The sequence below is a fragment of the Lingula anatina genome, chromosome 10, assembly GCF_051362555.1.
Source record: "Lingula anatina isolate TDL-2025a chromosome 10, LinAna3.0, whole genome shotgun sequence".
Lineage (NCBI taxonomy): Eukaryota > Metazoa > Brachiopoda > Lingulata > Lingulida > Lingulidae > Lingula > Lingula anatina.
The window spans coordinates 19,326,657-19,347,385 of NC_141776.1; the positions used below are offsets into that span (position 1 = coordinate 19,326,657).

At 39.8% G+C, this 20,729-nt stretch overlaps 2 protein-coding genes and 2 non-coding genes across 6 annotated transcripts; 2 read left to right on the forward strand and 2 right to left on the reverse strand.

Moving 5' to 3' along the window:
* Positions 1 to 70: 70 nt before the first annotated feature.
* On the reverse strand, positions 71 to 8,370 carry LOC112041928 (uncharacterized). 3 transcript variants are annotated; one of them, XM_086996920.1, is made up of 15 exons: positions 7,881 to 8,370; positions 6,667 to 6,787; positions 6,222 to 6,341; positions 5,635 to 5,751; positions 4,607 to 4,680; positions 3,969 to 4,086; positions 3,451 to 3,573; positions 3,181 to 3,245; positions 2,899 to 3,022; positions 2,400 to 2,519; positions 1,976 to 2,092; positions 1,606 to 1,676; positions 1,081 to 1,192; positions 703 to 831; positions 71 to 493 (listed from the first exon to the last, which is right to left on the reverse strand). In XM_086996920.1, exons 1-15 carry the CDS (start codon positions 7,905 to 7,907, stop codon positions 324 to 326), a joined length of 1,608 nt encoding a protein of 535 aa, XP_086853046.1. In that variant the 5' UTR covers positions 7,908 to 8,370; the 3' UTR covers positions 71 to 323. The 3 variants fall into 3 exon arrangements, with proteins under 3 accessions (XP_086853046.1, XP_086853045.1, XP_086853044.1); XM_086996919.1 differs by having other exon boundaries at positions 3,969 to 4,080; positions 7,876 to 8,369; XM_086996918.1 differs by having other exon boundaries at positions 7,876 to 8,369.
* Trnay-gua (transfer RNA tyrosine (anticodon GUA)) lies at positions 5,190 to 5,277 on the forward strand. The gene is given in 2 exon segments: positions 5,190 to 5,226; positions 5,242 to 5,277. It is a non-coding gene; the product is annotated as a tRNA-Tyr (tRNA).
* Positions 7,617 to 7,705, forward strand: Trnay-gua (transfer RNA tyrosine (anticodon GUA)). The gene is given in 2 exon segments: positions 7,617 to 7,653; positions 7,670 to 7,705. It is a non-coding gene; the product is annotated as a tRNA-Tyr (tRNA).
* A 1,168-nt stretch (positions 8,371 to 9,538) lies between the features above and the next one.
* On the reverse strand, positions 9,539 to 20,627 carry LOC106179830 (uncharacterized). The gene is made up of 8 exons (XM_086996921.1): positions 20,435 to 20,627; positions 15,865 to 16,012; positions 14,437 to 14,556; positions 13,872 to 13,988; positions 12,844 to 12,938; positions 12,281 to 12,392; positions 11,855 to 11,974; positions 9,539 to 10,755 (listed from the first exon to the last, which is right to left on the reverse strand). The coding sequence occupies exons 1-8, from the start codon at positions 20,513 to 20,515 to the stop codon at positions 10,433 to 10,435; spliced, it is 1,116 nt and encodes a 371-aa protein (XP_086853047.1). The 5' UTR covers positions 20,516 to 20,627; the 3' UTR covers positions 9,539 to 10,432.
* Positions 20,628 to 20,729: the final 102 nt, after the last annotated feature.

Sequence of the window (20,729 nt, forward strand, 5' to 3'; positions counted from 1 at the left end):
TTAAGTCCAATAGTGCCACCTTCAGTGTTAAATCACACTATAATTATAAACATATAAAATGTCGAAAAAATACATTACCAATAGTGTTTTTTAATTTAATCACAATTGAACATAAAAACACTGGCGATTGAAAGAGCATTGAATCTATATCCAAAAAAAAAGGCGAAAATCTCTCAGATAAAGAGAGTTGTTCTGTTTAAAATCGTGAGTGTCTACTTTTTAACCGCAGACATGATGAATAGGAAAACTATAAATAGTTTTTGCTTTCTGTCAAAGTTTACAACAGTCATGACAACGCGTGGATTTTATGTTCGGATCGATTTCTAATTCTCATTTAGACGCAATAAACGAATGAGTTCGTTCCTCAAAATATTCTCTTCCATAGACTTTTCTAATTTTCTTTTGAAATCGTCTCGTCTTGGTCCCATCCCGTTGCCAGCGCCCTCTTTTGCCGTTTCATCTCTACTCGGAATCTCGGGCTGTTTCACTGCAGCTGCAATACCGAAGTCGTTCGTTCATTGAAATCATAAAAATTATTTTTAATAATTAAGATTATAAGATCAAATATTAAAAAAAGGTAATTGTGAAAAAAACATGATAATATAAATCATAGGTCAAATAACTATCAGTTCTATGCTAATAATTTTGTTCACTAGACGAGCTGTGTCAATTTTGCATACTGAGTTATATTTGTGGGTTTACCTTCGCGTATGGGGCCAAGAATTTGGTCTACTGCTGACGTCATGACCTGCAAGTCTCGTTTAAGTCTCGTGGCGTGCAACACGGCCAATGACACGTGCTTTACCAGAACAAAATCCATCACAGCATCACCTGTCAGAAAATATCATTGTTGATAAGCTGCTGTTTCAAATAATTTGATTCTATCTAATTAGCATTACTGATTCCATTCAATTTATTTCAAGACAACTGTGGTGTCTGATATACCAATATAGTACGGCAACTATCAAGATATCATCATTCTTTAGATTATTTTGTGCAAGAATAAAATAGTGAAGAAAACTTAAGCTTCATTCTTTATTTACTGCGAATATTCATATGTCAACTGAGCGAAGCCAATACCTATATTCTCAGCAGTAATATCCACGATCTTCTTCAACTGTTCCTGTCGTGTCTGGAGACACGTCACATCACTCAGCAGTTTGGTTACCAGTGACTGAGCGTTAAACTGATCCTGGTGGAAACAGATTTCATAGTGAGAAAGATAAAAGAAGTAGTATTGAAGCTTGATAAGAATGGCATGAAGAGGTTAAACTGAGCTTGATGTAAAGAAGAATGTCAACAAGGGGTGTACGTTGATCAGGGGCGGATCCAGAGATATTTTCTGAGTCTTCCAAATTATCTTTTTTGATCCAACCTCCATTTTTGACCGTCTTCCGACAGAAAAAAATAGACATCCGTCAATGTAAACTTGAAAATGTGACCGTCTTCCGGAAGAATCAGAAGACGGCCTAAATCCGCCCCTGTTGATTGTGCTCTTTACATAAATACTGCACGTGATGACCGCAGTAAAATCATCTTGCAATTGTACTTTGTTTTGAAAATATCTGATGAAATGGCATGCGCCTATTATTTTACTTTACTTACTCCTTCGTCTTCAGTAATAATATTCACGTATGAGGAAAAACTTATGCATTCACTTGGTTTCTTCTTAAACCCTAAAGAAGGACAAAATGTCAAATTTTTAAATGTATATTTACGTCATTGGTGTCATCATTGACCTACAAATGTAGCCACAGTAAAGAGCCTGATACACGGGACAATGATTATACAAACATGCCACCTAACCTTTTCTAAATATCATTGCTTTGAATTTGTACAAGATATAAAATTATGCGTATTCGTCTATAACCTGACGATATCACTTTTGTTATGGTTTATATAAATTAAGTTCTTTTTGATTACTGCCGTATATAAACATTTCTACTGGATCAAATGACAATACATATGTCCGTACCTTTCTCAATGATTCGGTCCAATGTTTGACACACCTGTCCCAATAGTGACACTAACCAGTAACCGGTATATCTGAAGTCGCCTTCAAACTCATAGATGTGGTCTTGCAGTTCTCCATCTACAAAGTGGGTAAATACGAAAATCTTTCCAGAGAGATTTACCTTACAAATGTGACGCACAATTTTGCTTTTTGTCGGCTCTTGCTCATTTTATTTTTCAATTAACAATAAAATGAAATTGCTCTTTACCATTGAGAGTGGGAGAGTTGTGATTTCTCGGCGCCAGCTGCTCACGATTAATTCACACTTACAAAATTTCAAATTAAACGATACACTTGAACATCCGATAATCCACTGAACTATTTTTTTCAACCTTTACTTGAATATCTTTGAACTAAAGCACTAAAGAAATAATTCAATAATCACAAGAAGCGTCTTCGGCCAGTTTTCCTGCTGCGCATTTTCTTGCGGCTACGGAATCTTTCAGATTAAAGGCCTGACGCTTTAGATCTGCCATCATCGTAGCCATAGCAGGACTTCTGAGGGCTGGAATAGAATGGTTCAATAAAATTAATTTAAAGTAGGGTATAACTTTGTGTGAAAATAGTTTAATTGTCTTAAGTATTTAAAAAACTACCTTTGATAATTTTTTCTAGGAGTTGAAATGTAAAATAATGTATTCGATGCAACTGAACCTATGGAAAATAAATTGCAAACATCTTCAAAAGATGTCATTATAAAGTATAAAAGAGTTTACAAAGACGTTATCTAAGGGGCATATGACGTCATATTGTCACCATGACGTCAAATGACGCTTTCATTGCATCACGTGGCTGCTGGGAATTCTTGATGTGCCTCGATGCTATTATGCTATTGGTAATCGTTAATCTTCAATTATAATTTTATTTTTCTAAATAAAACTTACGTTCATTGTTTACGTTACTGTTTCTTTTACGGATAACTTTACGTCGTGTGGTAGAACTAACGGGCATTTCTCCACTTTCTTTTCTCAACGGCTGTGTGGACTTCGGCCTTGTCCTGGACTGGCGCTACAAAAGTGAATGAATAAGAACATTTTTTATATAAGGGACTGACCTGAATAATCAAGGCAAACCAAACAGTCTTTTTTGTTTACCTTAAAATAATTCCCTGTTCAATGTACACTTAGCAAAGCTTATCTCAGTGAAAAAATGATTTTGAAACTCACGAGACTCGCTAGCAGTTCACGCGTGGTATCATCCGACGAATCTGAAGACTGGATCTCGCTTTCTCCTGTAAAATAATAAAGAAAGAAAGAAAAGAAAAAAAAACAAGTATTTCATCACATGTATTTGAAGATTCGAGAAAACCTGATATTTTGTAAAAAGGTTTTGCTTGATGAAACCAGGAAATTCTCAGATTTTGTAAAATGCATTGCTTGATGATAACAATAAATATTAAGCTTTTGACATTTAATAAACCTCGTTGATCTACTTACGTTGACGTAGTTGACGTGCCAAGTTGTATACTGCTCTGGTGATGTTTTGTTCGACCCAAAATATTCTACAAACGTCCATCACGATAATAGCAACGTTCTGTACTAAATCTTCATCTGCTAGATCTTCAAAAGACGAATTTGTTAAAGAATAAAGGGACAATATCTGATGAAACAAAGCCGCTGCTGTTTTACCGCTGTTTAAGTGACATTTGAATAGATAAGACGTGGAGTAATATGAAATGGTTGCTGTCATCATTTCAGCAATGCTTTTTTATTGAGTGAAAGACATCCTACTTTGCTCTCTAACTGCAGTTTATTAACTGGGTATTTACAAATTCCTTCAGAGCAGAGACCTCATTCAAAACAAAAATAATTAAAAATGCTGAAAAGTGTTCAACGTTTATCCGGTCATGGTCTACCAGTCATGTACCAGTAGGATAGAGGAAATATGTGCTCATATTTTCGGGGACATGCTTCCTGAAAACTGGTTATTAAATGGCCGATTTATCGATGCTCACCTACGGTGCTTGTTGTATTGAAGACTGCGTTCTTAAACAAAGTCACTTTCCCGTGCATACAGGAAAGATCGGCCAGTAGAGACGCTGATAAACCCCGGGCAACGTCGCCACTCTGAAACAAGAGACAGTGACAAGTGACGCTACTGAAAATACGGACTCAGATTGGTTTGATATCCTTTTGTAAAGAAAATGGTAAAAATGCCAGATCCAGGTGTGATTCATTATCAAGATTTGTCACGCAAACTCTAATAACCTGATCAATCTGTGCAACTGATCTCTTTAGGGAACGCACAACATTTTCATTTTTATCAATATCATAAATTTCATTCAGTGATAAAACATAAAATTATGTCATACTTTTTCTGCTAATGCTTCGCCTGTAGCCGTTGGACAAGGGCATGGACTGAGACTGACAAAGATTTGAGTGTTGTAATTTCAGAATTTTTATGAGTGGACACTAATATGATACAAAGTTTAAAGCACTTAAATAATTACAATATATTTTCAGCAGTTGACCCTTGTTTTTCTATGTTACGTACCTGTAGTTGTTAGATATGAGTGCTGGATGATATAGATGATCAGCTGAATTTTCCTGTTGATATTCATTTAAATTACATCTTGCACGACACAATACTTACATCGTCTGCTTCGAGGTCATAATTTTTGACAGCTTGGTCAAATTGTGAACAACGTCTCCAGCCCGACCCGACTCCTTGAAAGAGAATTTAGTGTTCATTTCACTTCTAATGAATCAGTCTGTTTCGGATCCACCAATTTTTACATTTTGTATACAGCATAGCAACGTTTTCCTATGTCATTTTACATTTGTGTTACCTAAAACCTTTTTATTCAGCTCGTTCATACTATTTACATCGTTTGCAGAAATATTCTATCCTCACTTAAACATAAATATGTGTTTCCATTAGACGCTGAAACGCTGAATGAAACAGTGGGGGGTGGGGGGGTGGCAGTTATTTCATTTTTGAATACATTTTTCGAAATGTTTCTTAAACCATTCAGAATTTAATTTGAAAAAAAAATAATACTCTTAAAAGACGTTTTACAGACATAGCCTTTACATCGGGTCTTCAACATATTAACCAACCTCCATCCGGGATTCTGCGCTCCTTATGAATACATTATGTTAATTAGGTTTAATTAAGTGCACGGGGGGGGGGGTAATTGGCGAGAGGACAATTTAAGACTTTAACTGATATCTATCTCGCGATAGCTCAGTTGGTAGAGCGGAGGACTGTAGTGGATATTTAGGGGCATCCTTAGGTCGCTGGTTCAAATCCGGCTCGCGAGACACTTTTGCCTAGCAAACTGATGGATCGTTACTGAACTCATCGCAGTCTTAGTATATAATATTGCTTCTGTCAAATCCATCTCATTCTATCTCTCCACCCTCTCTATCTCTTAATCTGTTTTCACTTTTGAACTCTAAATTTTCACTCCATCTATCTTTCACTCTCTCTCTCCCTCCCTCTCTCTCTCTCTCGCACACATACACACACACACACACAGAGAGAGAAAGAGAGAAACGCAAACGTACACACGTGTGAAAACTTGCAATTATGTTCACCCAAATAAAATAGAACATGTCTGAAGATATATATATATATATATATATATATATATATATATATATATATATATATATTACCGGCCCATATCAACTTGCTCAAGAGGGTCCACAGGTCCAACGTCATGAAATCAGCGACATCTTTTACCTGTTGAAGATCATCGTTCAGTTTGACGAAATGTTCACCAAGAAGACGTGCTAGAAATAGAAATAAATTTGATGTGACTGAAATGAATACCTAATTATAAAAGTTTAAACAAGCTATTCCTTTCTGCGCTTATTTATCTATCAATTTACTTATCATTCGCCCATGTATCTATTTATGTTATTGTTCATTGTTTTGTCTATAGTGATGGTTTTATCTATGGGCAGAGAAAAAGGCTCCGTCATGCAGTGAAACCTTTGACAAAATGCAGCCGATGATCACATCTTTTTGCCACCTCAAGGTCATTCGCTTTATCAAAAGCACACAGCATGTCCATGGTCTTGTGCTAGTCCAGAGTTATAAGAACTCGCTAAGGAAGAAGGGGTAAAATTTTGTTCTAAAAACGGGTGCTTTTTTTGGTCATGTTTGTAGAATGTATGTAGCAGGCCTGTGGCGGGGGTGTGGGGGGGGGGGGTTAAATGATATATATATAACTACCAGGAAATCTTGTACAAGTATTTACCAGCAGTGTCCTGAGCCAGCACCTCGCTCTCTCTTCTTAACGTGGCGAAAGAGGCGTTCACAGTGGCCAGTCTGCTACCTAGCGTCCTTATAACTGTGTTAATATAATCCGTGGACAAGGCTGTAAAGTGAAAATGGCGAAAAAAGTTAGTATATAGTAATAGATAAACTACGTCTTCATTTTTCACCATAATTTTTGGTCATTGTCATTCAATTTGATTATTCTTGAAACATAATTCTACTGTCACTTGTGTCTGAGAAGCACGCGTACCTGCTTTCTTTCACGTGCGACCGTGCAGATTTATGCGTGTGCGCGCTCTTTAAGTTGCCTTGTGCGTAGTTCTGCATTCCGCGTATATACTGTACGTGTATCTTGTATATTTTATGCATTATCTTTTTCAATTAAAACCGTCACTCCCACAATTTAGTTAAAATATTGTACTTACGGTCAAGTAGTGTTCGTTTTTCAACTCTGTTCTCATCTCTTGCATACTTCAGAATATTGGCCAGTAGGCTGCCGGGCTGGTAGTCTGTCCCTACACCATTAGATGGCGTGCTGTCTCCACTCTGGAGAAAAAAAATACAGTAAAACGCGTCTACAGTGCCTTCTACCACAAGTCATAGGCTCCATTCCCATAGATTTTAGATCGATCTATCCCCGCGGGGAGTCTCACTAGATTACTTTCAGATAATCCGACTTAAATGTCCGTCCCGCCTACTACAAGCTGTTAGAGGGTAATTAACTTTCGTGTCCGCCCGGCTGACAGCTATTTAGCGTGAACCCCCAGGGAGTTAGGTCGACCTAAAGTAGGTCGATCTAATCTATGGAAATGGGGTCATATATTGGATATTCCACTAGATATTCACAGACGTATCTCAGAAGAATTCTTAACACTTTGTTAACTGCGAGTTTTTCTTTGGTATTTTAATTTACTTTCCCCACCTTTAATGATTATGTGTTTTTCGCACCATCAAAACCGCAGCTAGAATTTGACGACTCTCGCTCAAATCAAATCAAATCAAATCACATAATCATCAAAACTAGTAAATTATTCTTTAGTCGATATGTGCAAATTATAAAACACCATCACTCAGTTGCCCTTTAGTGCAGAGTACGTCTATCAAATTTATCACAGATAATGAGGAAATCCCAGGACCAACCGGAGGGGGGGGGGCGGCTCTTAGTCTTGATTACTTCATGGATAAATTACTTTTACTTTAATTGATGATAACGAGACTGTAATGAAATGGACTCGCGTGAAGATAACCATCTCGTACCTCTTGGCGTTTCACGCCGTTTATGACAGTAGTATGTTAATTAGGCTTAATTACATGCACTCTAAATGATTCATGTAATTGTGGCCGTAATGTGGATACACATATAAGGAATTTATATCTCGCGATAGCTCAGTTGGTAGAGCGGAGGACTGTAGTGGAAATATATAAGATATCCTTAGGTCGCTGGTTCAAATCCGGCTCGCGAGAACTTTTTCCCTGACGCCTCAAAGAAACCTACACCTTAAATAAAAACTGCCGTTGTTCTGCCAATGATCAATAATGATTTTGAGCGAGTTTTTACTATCTTTTATGTACTAGTTTTTACTATCTTTTATGTACAATAAAATGGGGAAAAAAGAAAGTATTAAAAAACATACCGTACTCTTTTTTCTATTTCCATGTAATTCATCGTGAGCGGCTGTCAGTGTCATTAAAACTAAGGATACCGCGAGAAAACTCCCCAATTTGACTCCACCCATGGCTTGCGGGGTGCCCTATAGAGTAAGACAAGGTGTGTTACAGTGGTCTTATTCTCGTTTTATAATCCTGATCTTGGTCGGCGATCGCTCTTCCACCTTAAGAGTAGGTAGGCGTTCGTAAGCACAGCGCGTGACTTGTACGGTTAATGTTTCAGCGAGGATCGACTGCGTATCCTCAAATTTCTGTGAGTGTCATCAGACTTTAAAGAAGATCAGTTTTTTTCTTGGAATATCCAAAAATGTCTGAGTATATCGACATAGATATATTTCGCACTTTTTCGTCTTCTTGTTGACGCTTTGCCTGTCCGTTTGTTGGTAGGACTCTGACTTGTCCTTAGATACAGGGGTTAAGAAAATACTGTAGACACTGCGATACTTTTTAAATAAGGAATAAATTAAATAGTTTAACAACAGATGAAGCGTTCTGTGTATCTCTGGACGTTACACCCATTTAAAAGTGACTTACACCCCACTGTCCTGGTTGGCCGTTTACGAAGGTCAAAGAGAGGATGTTGTCACTATATTTTTAAACAGATATTTCTCTAGCTAGAAATTGGGTGCACATTTCGTACTGCCCATCGAAAATATTTGCGCAAACCATCAACAAGCTGACCTCTGGTAGAGGGTTGTCATTGACCGCGAGGATGAGCGTCTTCAGGGGTTAAAGAAGGGGGTCAAGAATGCAGGCAAAGGTGGACGTAAAGACATGGGGCAAGGGAGTTACCAGCTAACGCTGCATTCAAACGAAAAAAGAAAATCTACCTCTCCTGGACAGGGGCACCGGTATTGTACACTATTTTCTCTTCTGCAGCCGTAATCCCAATTGGCCCCACATCCTTCCAGCCTCCCCCCCCCTTATCCCCCACCCCCACCCACTCTAAACACATCTCAGCTTTTGCTCTTCAAATATCCAGGCGACGTGTGCGCGAATTTTTTGCCCTCTGCTCTTTCCGCTTGATTTGATCCACAGTGTCTACTATATATTTATCCTGCTAATAGCGAACACTATCTCTAAAGTTTACGAAAGAACAGAACACCCGCAGGTAAATATCGAAGTTCCTTACATTGCTGTGCAAATATTATGCCTGCTTCTAACGTAAAAGGTGTTTTCGTTCGGTCTTGGATACGCCGGTGTGTCCTGTTATTTTGGGATATCAAACAGTTTACCGTGAGTAGAAAGTCATTAGTTTTACAAATACTACCCCCCCCCCCCAAAAAAAAAAAAAAAAATGAAAAGAAAAGAAAAAAAGAAACCCTGACTGTAAATCTGTTCACGGCAATGCAGCATTACGTTTAGGCAGTACTTATCTGTTGGTTAATGAACTAATATAAATGCTCAGCTAACTTCACTTTAATGAAGCGGAAGTACAACGAAATAGAACCGTTAACTTTTTAGAAGCAAAATAAATGCCAAAAAGAATTTTAAAAAAGACTAATACGGAATTTCGCCTATTTCGTAAGCTTCAAAAACCGCAAATGGCGTCAGAAACTTACGGTGATGTTGGCATGCCGCTCTAAATCATGAACTAGTAGAACACTTTTAAAACACCATAACAAAAAATTTCGTGACAACTTTTATTTCGTTACAGAAATTCTGGAAAGATGCATGGAATTACAGGCAATTGAACCCTCACCTTTCGCGAGAAAATTAATCCCGTGCCCTGAAGTCTCGCGTAGAGGGGCGAGAACTTGCGAGTTTAGGAATCTCTAAAAACATCGAACATGCTATTGGGGTTCGGCCTGATTGATACAGGCTCCAAATCTTATTTGCACAGGTACTGTTCTGTACTTCTCTATGGTTCCAATGCCACAATGAAAAGATGAAAATGTGTTTTATTTATGTCCTTTTACATAACTTGAAATATCCTTTTGATAATATAACCTGTATTATGTTTCCGAGTAACCTTACTTAGCAGTGCTAATATATGTAGTAAAATAGCATACAGTGACATATGATGCTTCTTTCATCGCACTCTCTTTAACATTATATTACTGTACGCACTTAATACATGCATCTAAATGTGTGTGTGTGTGTGTGTGTGTGTGTGTGTGTGTGTGTGTAGAGTGAGAAAAAGGGAAAAAGTAGACAGAACATGTCATGATGTAATGCACACTTATTCTACTTTATTGCTGCCAGCATTGTCCTTGAACAGAACGCTTCGTTGTTATGGTCGTCGTGGTGACGGCTTCACTCACGGGGAAGTCAGAGACGGGTGACACACCCAAATTGTGAAGAAAATGCTTTGAAAACGGCATGTGGATACAAAAATCGGATACGCCGGCATAAAACTTTAAAACTGATAGGAATGTAGTGACATATCTCCATAAAAAAGTTTATAAAGCTTAATTGTTTTGTGGTTCACAGGTTAAATGATAAATTCATGTGTTGCCTTGTCTACCAACATTTAAAAGACCTCCCCTGGAGTGTTACCAAATTCCCCGCGTGGCCGGCCGTTTACTTCCTGATCCTTTCCTCGAGCATTTTTTCCAGGATGTCTCGAAGCTTCATGGTCAAAGCGTGATCAGAGAAGTCACGCTCCACGTATGCCCCGGATGCTCCAGACGCCCCGGATGCTCCAGACGCTCCGGATGCTCCAGACGCCCCGGATGCTCCAGACGCCCCGGATGCTCCAGACGCCCCGGATGCCCCAGACGCCCCAGATGCTCCAGACGCCCCGGATGCTCCAGATGCCCCGGTTGCTCCAGACGACCCAGATGCTCCAGATGCCCCGGATGCTCCAGACGCCCCGGATGCTCCAGGGTTCACGCCATAATATTCTGAAAAAAATAAGGTGGATTGTGATGCACCTTCTCTGTTTAATGAAATTTACCAGCAGACTGCAACTGATGAAGAAGGTTTTGTTTTACATTTTACGTTATCTGTACGCGCAGATCTGGGGTTAAAGTATACTGGGCGAGCTACTGGTGGTAAAGGGTTAGAGGTATACTGGGCGAGCTACTGGTGGTAAAGGGTTAGAGGTATACTGGGCGAGCTACTGGTGGTAAAGGGCTAGAGGTATACTGGGTGAGCTACTGGTGGTAAAGGGCTAGAGGTATACTGGGCGAGCTACTGGTGGTAAAGGGCTAGAGGTATACTGGGCGAGCTACTGGTGGTAAAGGGCTAGAGGTATACTGGGCGAGCTACTGGTGGTAAAGGGTTAGAGGTATACTGGGTGAGCTACTGGTGGTAAAGGGCTAGAGGTATACTGGGCGAGCTACTGGTGGTAAAGGGTTAGAGGTATACTGGCGAGCTACTGGTGGTAAAGGGTTAGAGGTATACTGGGCAAGCTACTGGTGGTAAAGGGTTAGAGGTATACTGGGTGAGCTACTGGTGGTAAAGGGTTAGAGGTATACTGGGCGAGCTACTGGTGGTAAAGGGTTAGAGGTATACTGGGCGAGCTACTGGTGGTAAAGGGTTAGAGGTATACTGGGCGAGCTACTGGTGGTAAAGGGTTAGAGGTATACTGGGCGAGCTACTGGTGGTAAAGGGTTAGAGGTATGCTGGCGAGCTACTGGTGGTAAAGGGTTAGAGGTATACTGGGCGAGCTACTGGTGGTAAAGGGTTAGAGGTATACTGGGCGAGCTACTGGTGGTAAAGGGTTAGAGGTATACTGGGCGAGCTACTGGTGGTAAAGGGTTAGAGGTATGCTGGCGAGCTACTGGTGGTAAAGGGTTAGAGGTATACTGGGCGAGCTACTGGTGGTAAAGGGTTAGAGGTATACTGGGTGAGCTACTGGTGGTAAAGGGTTAGAGGTATACTGGGGGCATTTCTGGTGGCATATACTCCACGTAACAGACAATTTCAAATATGTCACAAGGTTACGGACTTATACAACTGAACATTTTCAGGAACCTCTAGTTCCCGTGAAGCACTTACTCATGTATCCGTTCATATAATTAATCATGGTGGCGGCGTCTCGGGAGATGGCCATCATGTCGTATATGGTGTGTGAGATCTGTTCAAAAGCCATGGCACTCTTGCTGTCAGTTATAGTTCCTACAAATATTCAATTAGTAATACACACCAACTGTCGTATTTATACATGTAAATGTACGTAAATTTTGTGTATTATGAACCAAATCCACATATGAGAAATAATATATTTTTAACCAACACTAATGAATGTAGGTAAATTTCGTGTAGCATGAAGCAAATTCACATCGACGAAGTAATATATTAGTAATACATGTACGAGTATTTAAAATTGATCGCTAATAGTATAACTGTACTATAAAAGCAGGAAGATTAAAACAACGTACGTATGTCGTACAAGTTTAAAGTAGGACAGTGCATAGTTATTACCATTCAGAGAGACAGCAATTGCCACGTCGTTTGCCAACGCTTGGATCTTTCCGTGGATGCAGGCCCTATCCTGAGCCAAGGCTGCCGCGACTGCTGATGCTTCGGCTTCCTCCTAAAATGGCACAATTTACATACAAGTCTTTCGGACCGTCTAACGTCCATCCACAGGATTCAAACTTAATCTTGATGGAATAATCTGACTTTTGCTGGCCTGTTCATCTTAGACTTGTTGGTTGCCATCCCTAGATCGGTCTAACAGGATCGGTCCATCTCCACGGGGTCCCTCGCTAAATTTCTTTCAGCCCAAGCGGCTTAGACGTCTGAGACGCCCACCAAAGCTGCTAAACGATAGTTAATTACCCCGTATCAGCCTCAGCATTCGTGACAGACATATGAACCGCCCAAGTTAATTGCAATTAAGCGAGAATCCTCTCGGAGATAGTTCGATCCAAAGTTAGTACGATAGTCTGGGAATGGTCTCTTATACTACAACTTGCACAATGTCCCACACTCAAAAACTGTCCTCTTACCAGAAGAGTTCAAAGAAAAATTGTAAAACTTACACTAATTCCCAAGGTCGGATTAGCCTTATGTTGCGCTATCATATAGTCAAGGGTGTTCCCAAGGTTTCTACACGCATCGACGTTGCCTGCCATTCCTAAAATTTACAGTTATCAAAATTGTTCGCAAAAGAAAATAATTTAAAAATAGTTTGAAAATAATTTTATTCATTTCTTTATTTAATTTATTAATTTATTTAATTATAGTAAGACACCGAGAGAGAGAGAGAGAGAGAGAGAGAGGGAGGGAGGGAGGGAAGGAGAGAGATAGAATATGCTGTGGTAAACAAAAGCATACGCCATGTACATATATTCAGTAGAACAAACTCCCCTTTACCTGTTCTTTCAAAATATACCCACGGGGGTAGCGGTGGGGTGGGGGTGGGGGGGTTGTCTGCACTCACAGGCCCCAGTGATGAAGAGGGGAGTTTAGACTTGAGGTGGGTAGAGAGAGAGCTACATGTAAGCCCCGTCGCGTCTCCGCCGCGACGATTAATTTAGTGGCCATTCAGAATAGACGATCTGTGTATCAACTGGTCCAAGGCTCAAATATGGCGGACCCTACATGAAAGGAAGACCGCTTAATCTTGTAATGGTCTATCCGTCTCCCCACGCGTCTGGTCGAATGGAGTCGAGATTTAATTACTGTGCCCCTGCAGGGACGACGCGTGGGGAGGCGTGTGAAAGGCGGAGAGACCATTACAGGGTTAAGCGGCATTCCTTTCATGTAGGGTCTGTCATATTTGAACCTTGGGCCAGTTGATATTTAGATCTTCTATTCTAAATGGCCCCTTAGGCTCTATTCCCATAGATTTTAGATCGATCTATCCCCGCGGGGAGTCTCACTAGATTACTTTCAGATAATCCCACTTAAATGTCCGTCCCGCCTACTACAAGCTGTAAGGAGGTTATTAACTTTCGTGTCCGCCCGGCTGACAGCTATTTAGCGTGAACCTCCAGGGAGTTAGGTCGATCTAAAGTAGGTCGATCTAATCTATGGAAATGGGGTGTTAGATTCAGATCAGGCTTACCCGCCCATAACATCCGGCTGAATGCGTGCATCAGCGTGTACATCATCATCCCGCCATGGGGAGCCATCGCCTCGAAGTCAGCTTTCAATTTCAGCATGTGCCAGACAAGTGCAGTCCCTAGAATAAAAACCCACATGTTGGCAGCGAGTTTCAACTTGAAAAGGATGACAGCTGTTCCTATGAGAGTCTTAATTCTCAATAAATACATTATAAACTCATAGAAATATAACAAATCCCATTTTACCACCTGGAATGCGTTCTTTCCATCAGACCACGTGGACCTTACACATGTCGCTGGCTATACTCAGTACCTCCGTAATAATTACTATAGAGATTTTTTAAACAAGCTTTTTAGAAAAAACTAAATCTGAATGTAGAAATGGATTCATTTAACAATGGTAAGTATTGGAAATCGCCGTTTACCACAGAGAAATCCGTTTTTCGGTTTATTATTATTATTATTATTATTATTATTATTATTATTATTATTATTATAATATAAAGTGCAAAATAAACATGGGGTCAGTTACATGATAATGAAATAACTGTCTCATTTTGTACTCACTGGTTGTGGAACTGGCTACGTCATTCGAGTCCTGCACTATTTGTTCAAAGGCTGCTTTAGTACCATTGAGGAAGCTTTGAACATCTGCCTTGCCTTTGTTGTATTCACCGGCAGAAAGGGCTGTAAAGAAAAAAATCTAATTACCGGGTCATAGGCTGAGGATATATATATATATATATATATATATATATATATATATATATATATATATATATATATATATATATATATATATATGACCCGGTAATTAGATATATATCCTCAGCCTATGGATTTTACCGCCAGGGGCTCTCATCAGGACGCTTTTAAAAGAAAAAATTAAGAGACTAATGGTTTGGAAAAAAAGAAAAGACACCTTATGAAGATCCTTCTTTTTTCAAATACCTAGGGGGATGTAGCCCCCCCCCCCCCCCCCCCACCCCCCAGTCTCTTTTAAGCACTGGTACATGCAAAATCGTAAGCGTTGTACCCTCGGGTCCCTCAGGAATACAGTACATGTACATCAATGGCCCCCACCCTTGTGTTTCTTCACACATATATTCAAGCACTTTTTAAACACAAGTATTTACTTTAGTTGAACACTGGTAATTATGCCAGAATACGTATACCACACTGATCTGCGCAGTGCTTTGAAACAACAGTCGCTTACAAAGCAGTTGATTGTGCCGTTGATTGCCGACCCCATAGTGTGGACAATATAATCACTGGGGGGGCCGTAGCAATAGTCCGAAGGTTCGATAGTCCGAAGGTTCATTGGTCCGAATATTCACTATAGAACCTTCGGACCAATGAACCCTTGATTAATAAATCGATGAAAATGTTACCACTTTTCGGACCAATGAACCTTCGGACTATCGAGACGCCCCCATCACCCGTATTGCATGGGTCACATGAGGAAAGGAGCAGATCGAGGACAGATTATCAACGAAATGACACAGCATTGGTTTAAGGTCATGTTATATAGTAACCACTGAGGTATCAGTTTACAAATATACGGTCCTGTATTTTAAGTTTTGTTCCCTTCAAGATTCCGCCAAGATATCTGTCGTAGAAATCATCCGAGATTCCCTTAAACGATCAGAGGCTTTCTGTACTACGTGACGCCACTAGAGGCTAGAAAACATGTGAGAATCGACGTGACTTAAGGCTTAACATTTAAGCGATAAGGGCAAAACTTTGTTTAGAAAGTAATAAAAAGCCTCATCCAAAATATGAGTAATTCAAACTGTTGTACAATTAACTGTAATTTGAACAGAAATTTAAAGAAAACAATCACACAGTGTTCCTGGATAAATATGGCCTGACTCCACTCTTCTTAAAAACCCGCAAAATCTTGCTTTATTTTACGCTGATCGCGAGAATTTGGGCTTTCTTGGATGATTCGAATTTGACTATCTACAGATGCTGTTACAGAAATGTATGTCTTACGTAGTAGTTTGGGATAGCCCTTGCTTCCGTCTTCCTTATCGTCATCATCATCGTCATCATCATCATCATCATCATCGTGATCATCTTTGGCAGCCTTGCGCAACTGGAACTTCGAGGTTTCTTTGGCTGCCGGCTCAAGAATGGCTTGCTAGAAAAAGAAAAAAGTGAATGCTAAGTTAAACTCTTGGTTGTCACTGTTACTGTAACTTGCCTGGCTTGTATGCTTAAACGCTAATTAACTAATTCTATAACATACTGCAACGAAATTATGCTGGCTTCGCGCTTTATTATTTTAAAAGTTATTTGCATAGATCAAATCTTTTATTTTATAATCAATTAATTTCAAAGTACAAGCTTATCATCGGTTCTTTGTTGTTGTTGCTGTTGATGATAATGATGAGGAAGATGTTTTTGTTGTTTCGAATTATTTTGGTTTGGATATTGAATGTCTTAACCCATGAAGTCGGGTAGCTGATCCTCACTACCAATTATAGGGGAAACGTGGCTGAAGAAACAATTTTTTGGGGGGAAAATGTTTGTTAAAGAGAAAAGAAAAAACGAATATTTTGTTCTTATGTTGAAATACATGTACTGTTATTTGTAGTTACATGAGCAGTGTATGTTCTTTTTAAGATAAATTCACAGGGTTTTATTCAAAATCAAGAGTGGCCCACCACGGGTCAAATCCCAGCGCAGACTAAGGCTTCGTTCACATGGAATGTGTATTTTCTAAAAATCTATTTTCTATTCGCGCTATCTTATGATCACGGTCTGTGCCCTGAATATCCCGCCGCGTAATTACTGGCAGCGCGAGCCAGTTACTTATAGTAACTTATAGTAACTGGCTCGCGCTGCCAGTAATTACGCCGCGGGATATTCAGGGCACAGACCGTGATCATAAGACATACCGCGAATAGAAAATAGAATTAAGAAAATAGACATTGCATGTGAACGAAGCCTAAATTTCTTTGTTACTTTTTATTTTAATGCATACACTCAGAACGAGTTCCTCTGAACTAAATTCCGAAAATTAGAGGAACGGAGGAACGTTCGTGAAAACGTTCTACGACAAATTTAGCCACCGCCAGGGTGCAGCACAGGCCAGAAGGAACCAGCGTCTCCTGAAACTCAGTCCCCCAGATAAAATATTTGCAAAGAGGCCTTTCAAGTCGACATTTTTAAGAACCTGTCACGCCGGACTTTAGAACGTTAAGAAAACGGATTATTACCCAGTCTCGCTCCTTGCAAATGTCAGGCTCTGACAATATTTGATAGTCAACTTCAGATTCATACATCATTGTTGACCAACTTTTAAAAACATTGCAGCCCTTTCTTTCGCCGTGAGAGTAAAGGAACGCTGTTTCTTCAAGTGGTCGCAAGGCCGGGATTAACAGGGGCACAACTCTCCGATCACATAACGTGTACAGGTAGAAAGAAGTGATTGGGTTGATGAACAGGAGAGGCGATCAACGCCCAGCAGGAGGGCGGCTTTAAGTGGACGCCATTAGTGTCGAGGAGGGGTCAGATAGTGACAAGAACACTTGTTTTGAAGGTGTGCTATTCATTCTTATTCTTAACTACATAAAGCAATCTTAACTATGGGACATGAGTTGCTCTGTGGGAAACCCAGACTATCCCGGTGTTAGAAAATGAGGTTCCGTGTAACAGATTTAGATCCAGAGACTCCGTCCTTCATTTGATTCAAACAGGTTATGATTAGCATTACCTCATTGATTCAGAATCTAAGACGGGGCTTACCTGCACAAATCAATGAGGACCGGACCCTGTATCACGGGGGTGGGGGTGGGGGTGGGGGGTCCCGTGCATGATAATTGCTGTGATTGACAATAAGGTGGGATTGGACCTCAAATCGCTGTACCTTTACACAAGTCTTTGTACACTGAAATCTCCAATCGGCTCTGTCTAAAGCAACATAAACGTTGTACACTAAAGAATTGGGGGACTATGAAGGCGCTGTAGGCAATTTTATAAGTTAATAGTTTTAAGTCCAGAAAACCGGTTTACCAGTCTTATTTTAACCATCTGCACTCTCGGGTAAAGGGGGGCAAGGCCTGTCTCACGAATTGGCAGCGGATATGGCTCAAACGTAACGTCAACCTGGTAGCGAATTTCCAAGTTTTTCTGACTGTAAAATCTAATTCTTACGACTTAAATAAAGATGAATAAAAACAAAGTAATAACAAGGGGGAAAGTTTCTGTTATAGAAATACCTGTATCCCAAGGCACCTTTAGAAGAACCATAGGCCTATATGATAATTTTTGAAAACCATTCATATATATGCAAGATGCTTCGGGGAGCTTCTTTTCTTTTTAATTTTTTTTTAATCTGATGGGGAGAGGGCGGTTTTCTTCGTCCAAACCGGTTGATGTGTCTTAAGCTCAGTTAAGGTAACTGGGCACGACTTCTAGGCGGTCGTAGAGCACAAACAAATTGCGCCCCGACAGTGCTGCCCTGGTCACGTGACCGCAAGCTTAAAGGGCGTTGCCCAGGTGTGCAGACAAGTTTTTCAGAACAGTTGAATAATATGTCGCAACTGCTTTTCTCTTATACAAAAGCAAGAAATGCGTATAAAATGCTTCTAACCACTGAAGTCTAAACGTTTCACACAGTTCTGCTATTATAATGTACGTTTGTGACAAGGATTACCAAGAAGTTGCGATTGTGTAATCACTCGTGGGTTTTCAACCTTGCAAAATGCGAGCATTCATTACATATTTGACATTGAAATATGCTGCATTCTTATCAGGCTCTATGAAATCGATCGAAAGAAAACTTGACCAGGGTAACATAATATTTAAAGACATAATAACAGAATACCTTGTGATTTCGCAATGCACACGCTGGTAAACGCGATCGCTCCATTGGTCTTATTAACGTTAATCTTAATGCACACGTTACTCAAAGACTAGTTACAATACAGGGACACCAGACAGAGGGCGGGGGTGGAGGGTGTGTGTGTGAAGGAACCCGCTTAACTGGAAAGGGTCCACTTTAAATTCAACTTTGGTCAAGATTTTTGCCATTCCCGTATCAGCTGACCACTACTACACTACTCCTAGAGACTTAGGCCATTTTGATGCCTTTTACGAATACATTTTTTCTGGTGAAATCTTCACTTTTCTAACCGCAAGTGCAGGCGGATAAATGGCATGCTCTGAAAGGGGGACAACAAAGTTTTTACTAGATATTCGGGTTTATTTCTTCACTCGCTAGGAACATTTCTGTACTGATTTTTACACAACAATTATGCCGTCGCCGTAATATGGTATTTTGCCTTCTGGTCAGGTTGTGGTCTATAGTATGTTTCTATAACATTAGGTGCTTTTTGCAAAATCCACCGCTGTGCACTCTTTGTGTTTGAGGAAAAAATCCAGACGTACCTCAAGCAATTTTCAATGCTCTTATCGTGAAGCTTAGTCACCACGTTTATCTCAATACTTTTTTATCCCTAGAGGGAGATATAGATAGACGCCTTGCCCCAGCTGTAGTCACATCACAGTTAAATCAGACATCTTTTCTTTTAGAAATGTCCGTCAAAAAGTTCAACTAATTTTGAAAAGGGTTAAAATTTGATTGAAGCTTTAATTCAAGCAAAGACACGTCAGAAGTTTATATTCTTAGCAGAATCAGGACTTGTACTGTACTAGGAATTATAAAATTACAGTATATATATTTTTTAAATCCCATTAAAGCTAACAAAATTAATGGCAGTCCCGTAACAAAATCCCTCTTTTACGATAAACTTGCCTGATTGTATTATAGTTGAGGGGGGGGGGAGGTCAAAACCAATAATTTTGATGCTCAACTTGTTTCAGTTTTGTTCAGCTTTCATTGCATACAACATGCAATATATATTGAATGCATATACAATAAGATAGTAATTAAATGGAATTCGATTCAATCTTTAAACAAACCTTTAAAATGAGTATTAAAGAAGGTAAAGAAAATAAGAAAAATGAAAACTCGTGTTCCTCTTTCTTCTAACAATAAAAAATTCATGAATAACCACAGTTCTTTGATACATGTAGAAGCAGTATATATATATCTATATCGTTTAGTCCGACATTTCAGTAAAATATAACCGTAGTGATTCCCGAGGTCCTTTTCAATTAATGACGCGGGTATTTGTTAAAAGAGGCTTCAATCTGTAATTTAATCTCATTAAACATTTTTATTTTCACAATTAAGAACGCCGAGACTTAGCAAAGTCCATTGCTTCATTGCTTCATTGTTTTTGAGTTCAGGGTATATAATTGTTCACTCAACGTTAAAGGACACTAGTTCATACAGACATTACACTAAGGATTAAATCCCTTTAAATGGCCAGTTACACAACACTTTTGTATACATATATTAACAATTGATTAAACTGATTAAAACTTAACAGATTTGTAATAATCCCCTCTGTTCAATCACCAGTTTATGTACGATGTAAACAAAGCAATCAGGTGATCGAACATCTAGAAATCAACCTGATAATTGTATCAATTGACGTGAAGGGGTCCTCGTCCCTACTTTATCGTCACTCTGCAGATCCCCCAAACTTACCAGCTCCGCCTCGGATATCGTCCTGGCGACCGCGCACGCCACGAAGGCGGCGAGAAGGAAAAGTCGAAGGATTGTCGACATCTTGGGTCTTCTAGTTCACCTGTGGAGTGGGAAGTCGTGTGGCGCAGGCTCACAATGGACCGGGCCCTTGGATACCGTGAGGTTTTATATGGGCACGGGGCGCAGTGCTTTACACTGCAAACAATGGCATGCGGGGACAATATAAAGGTAAACCCCACCGTTCACCTTTGACATGTGAACCAGCTAGTGAACTGTGGGAATTTTCCTTTCATGT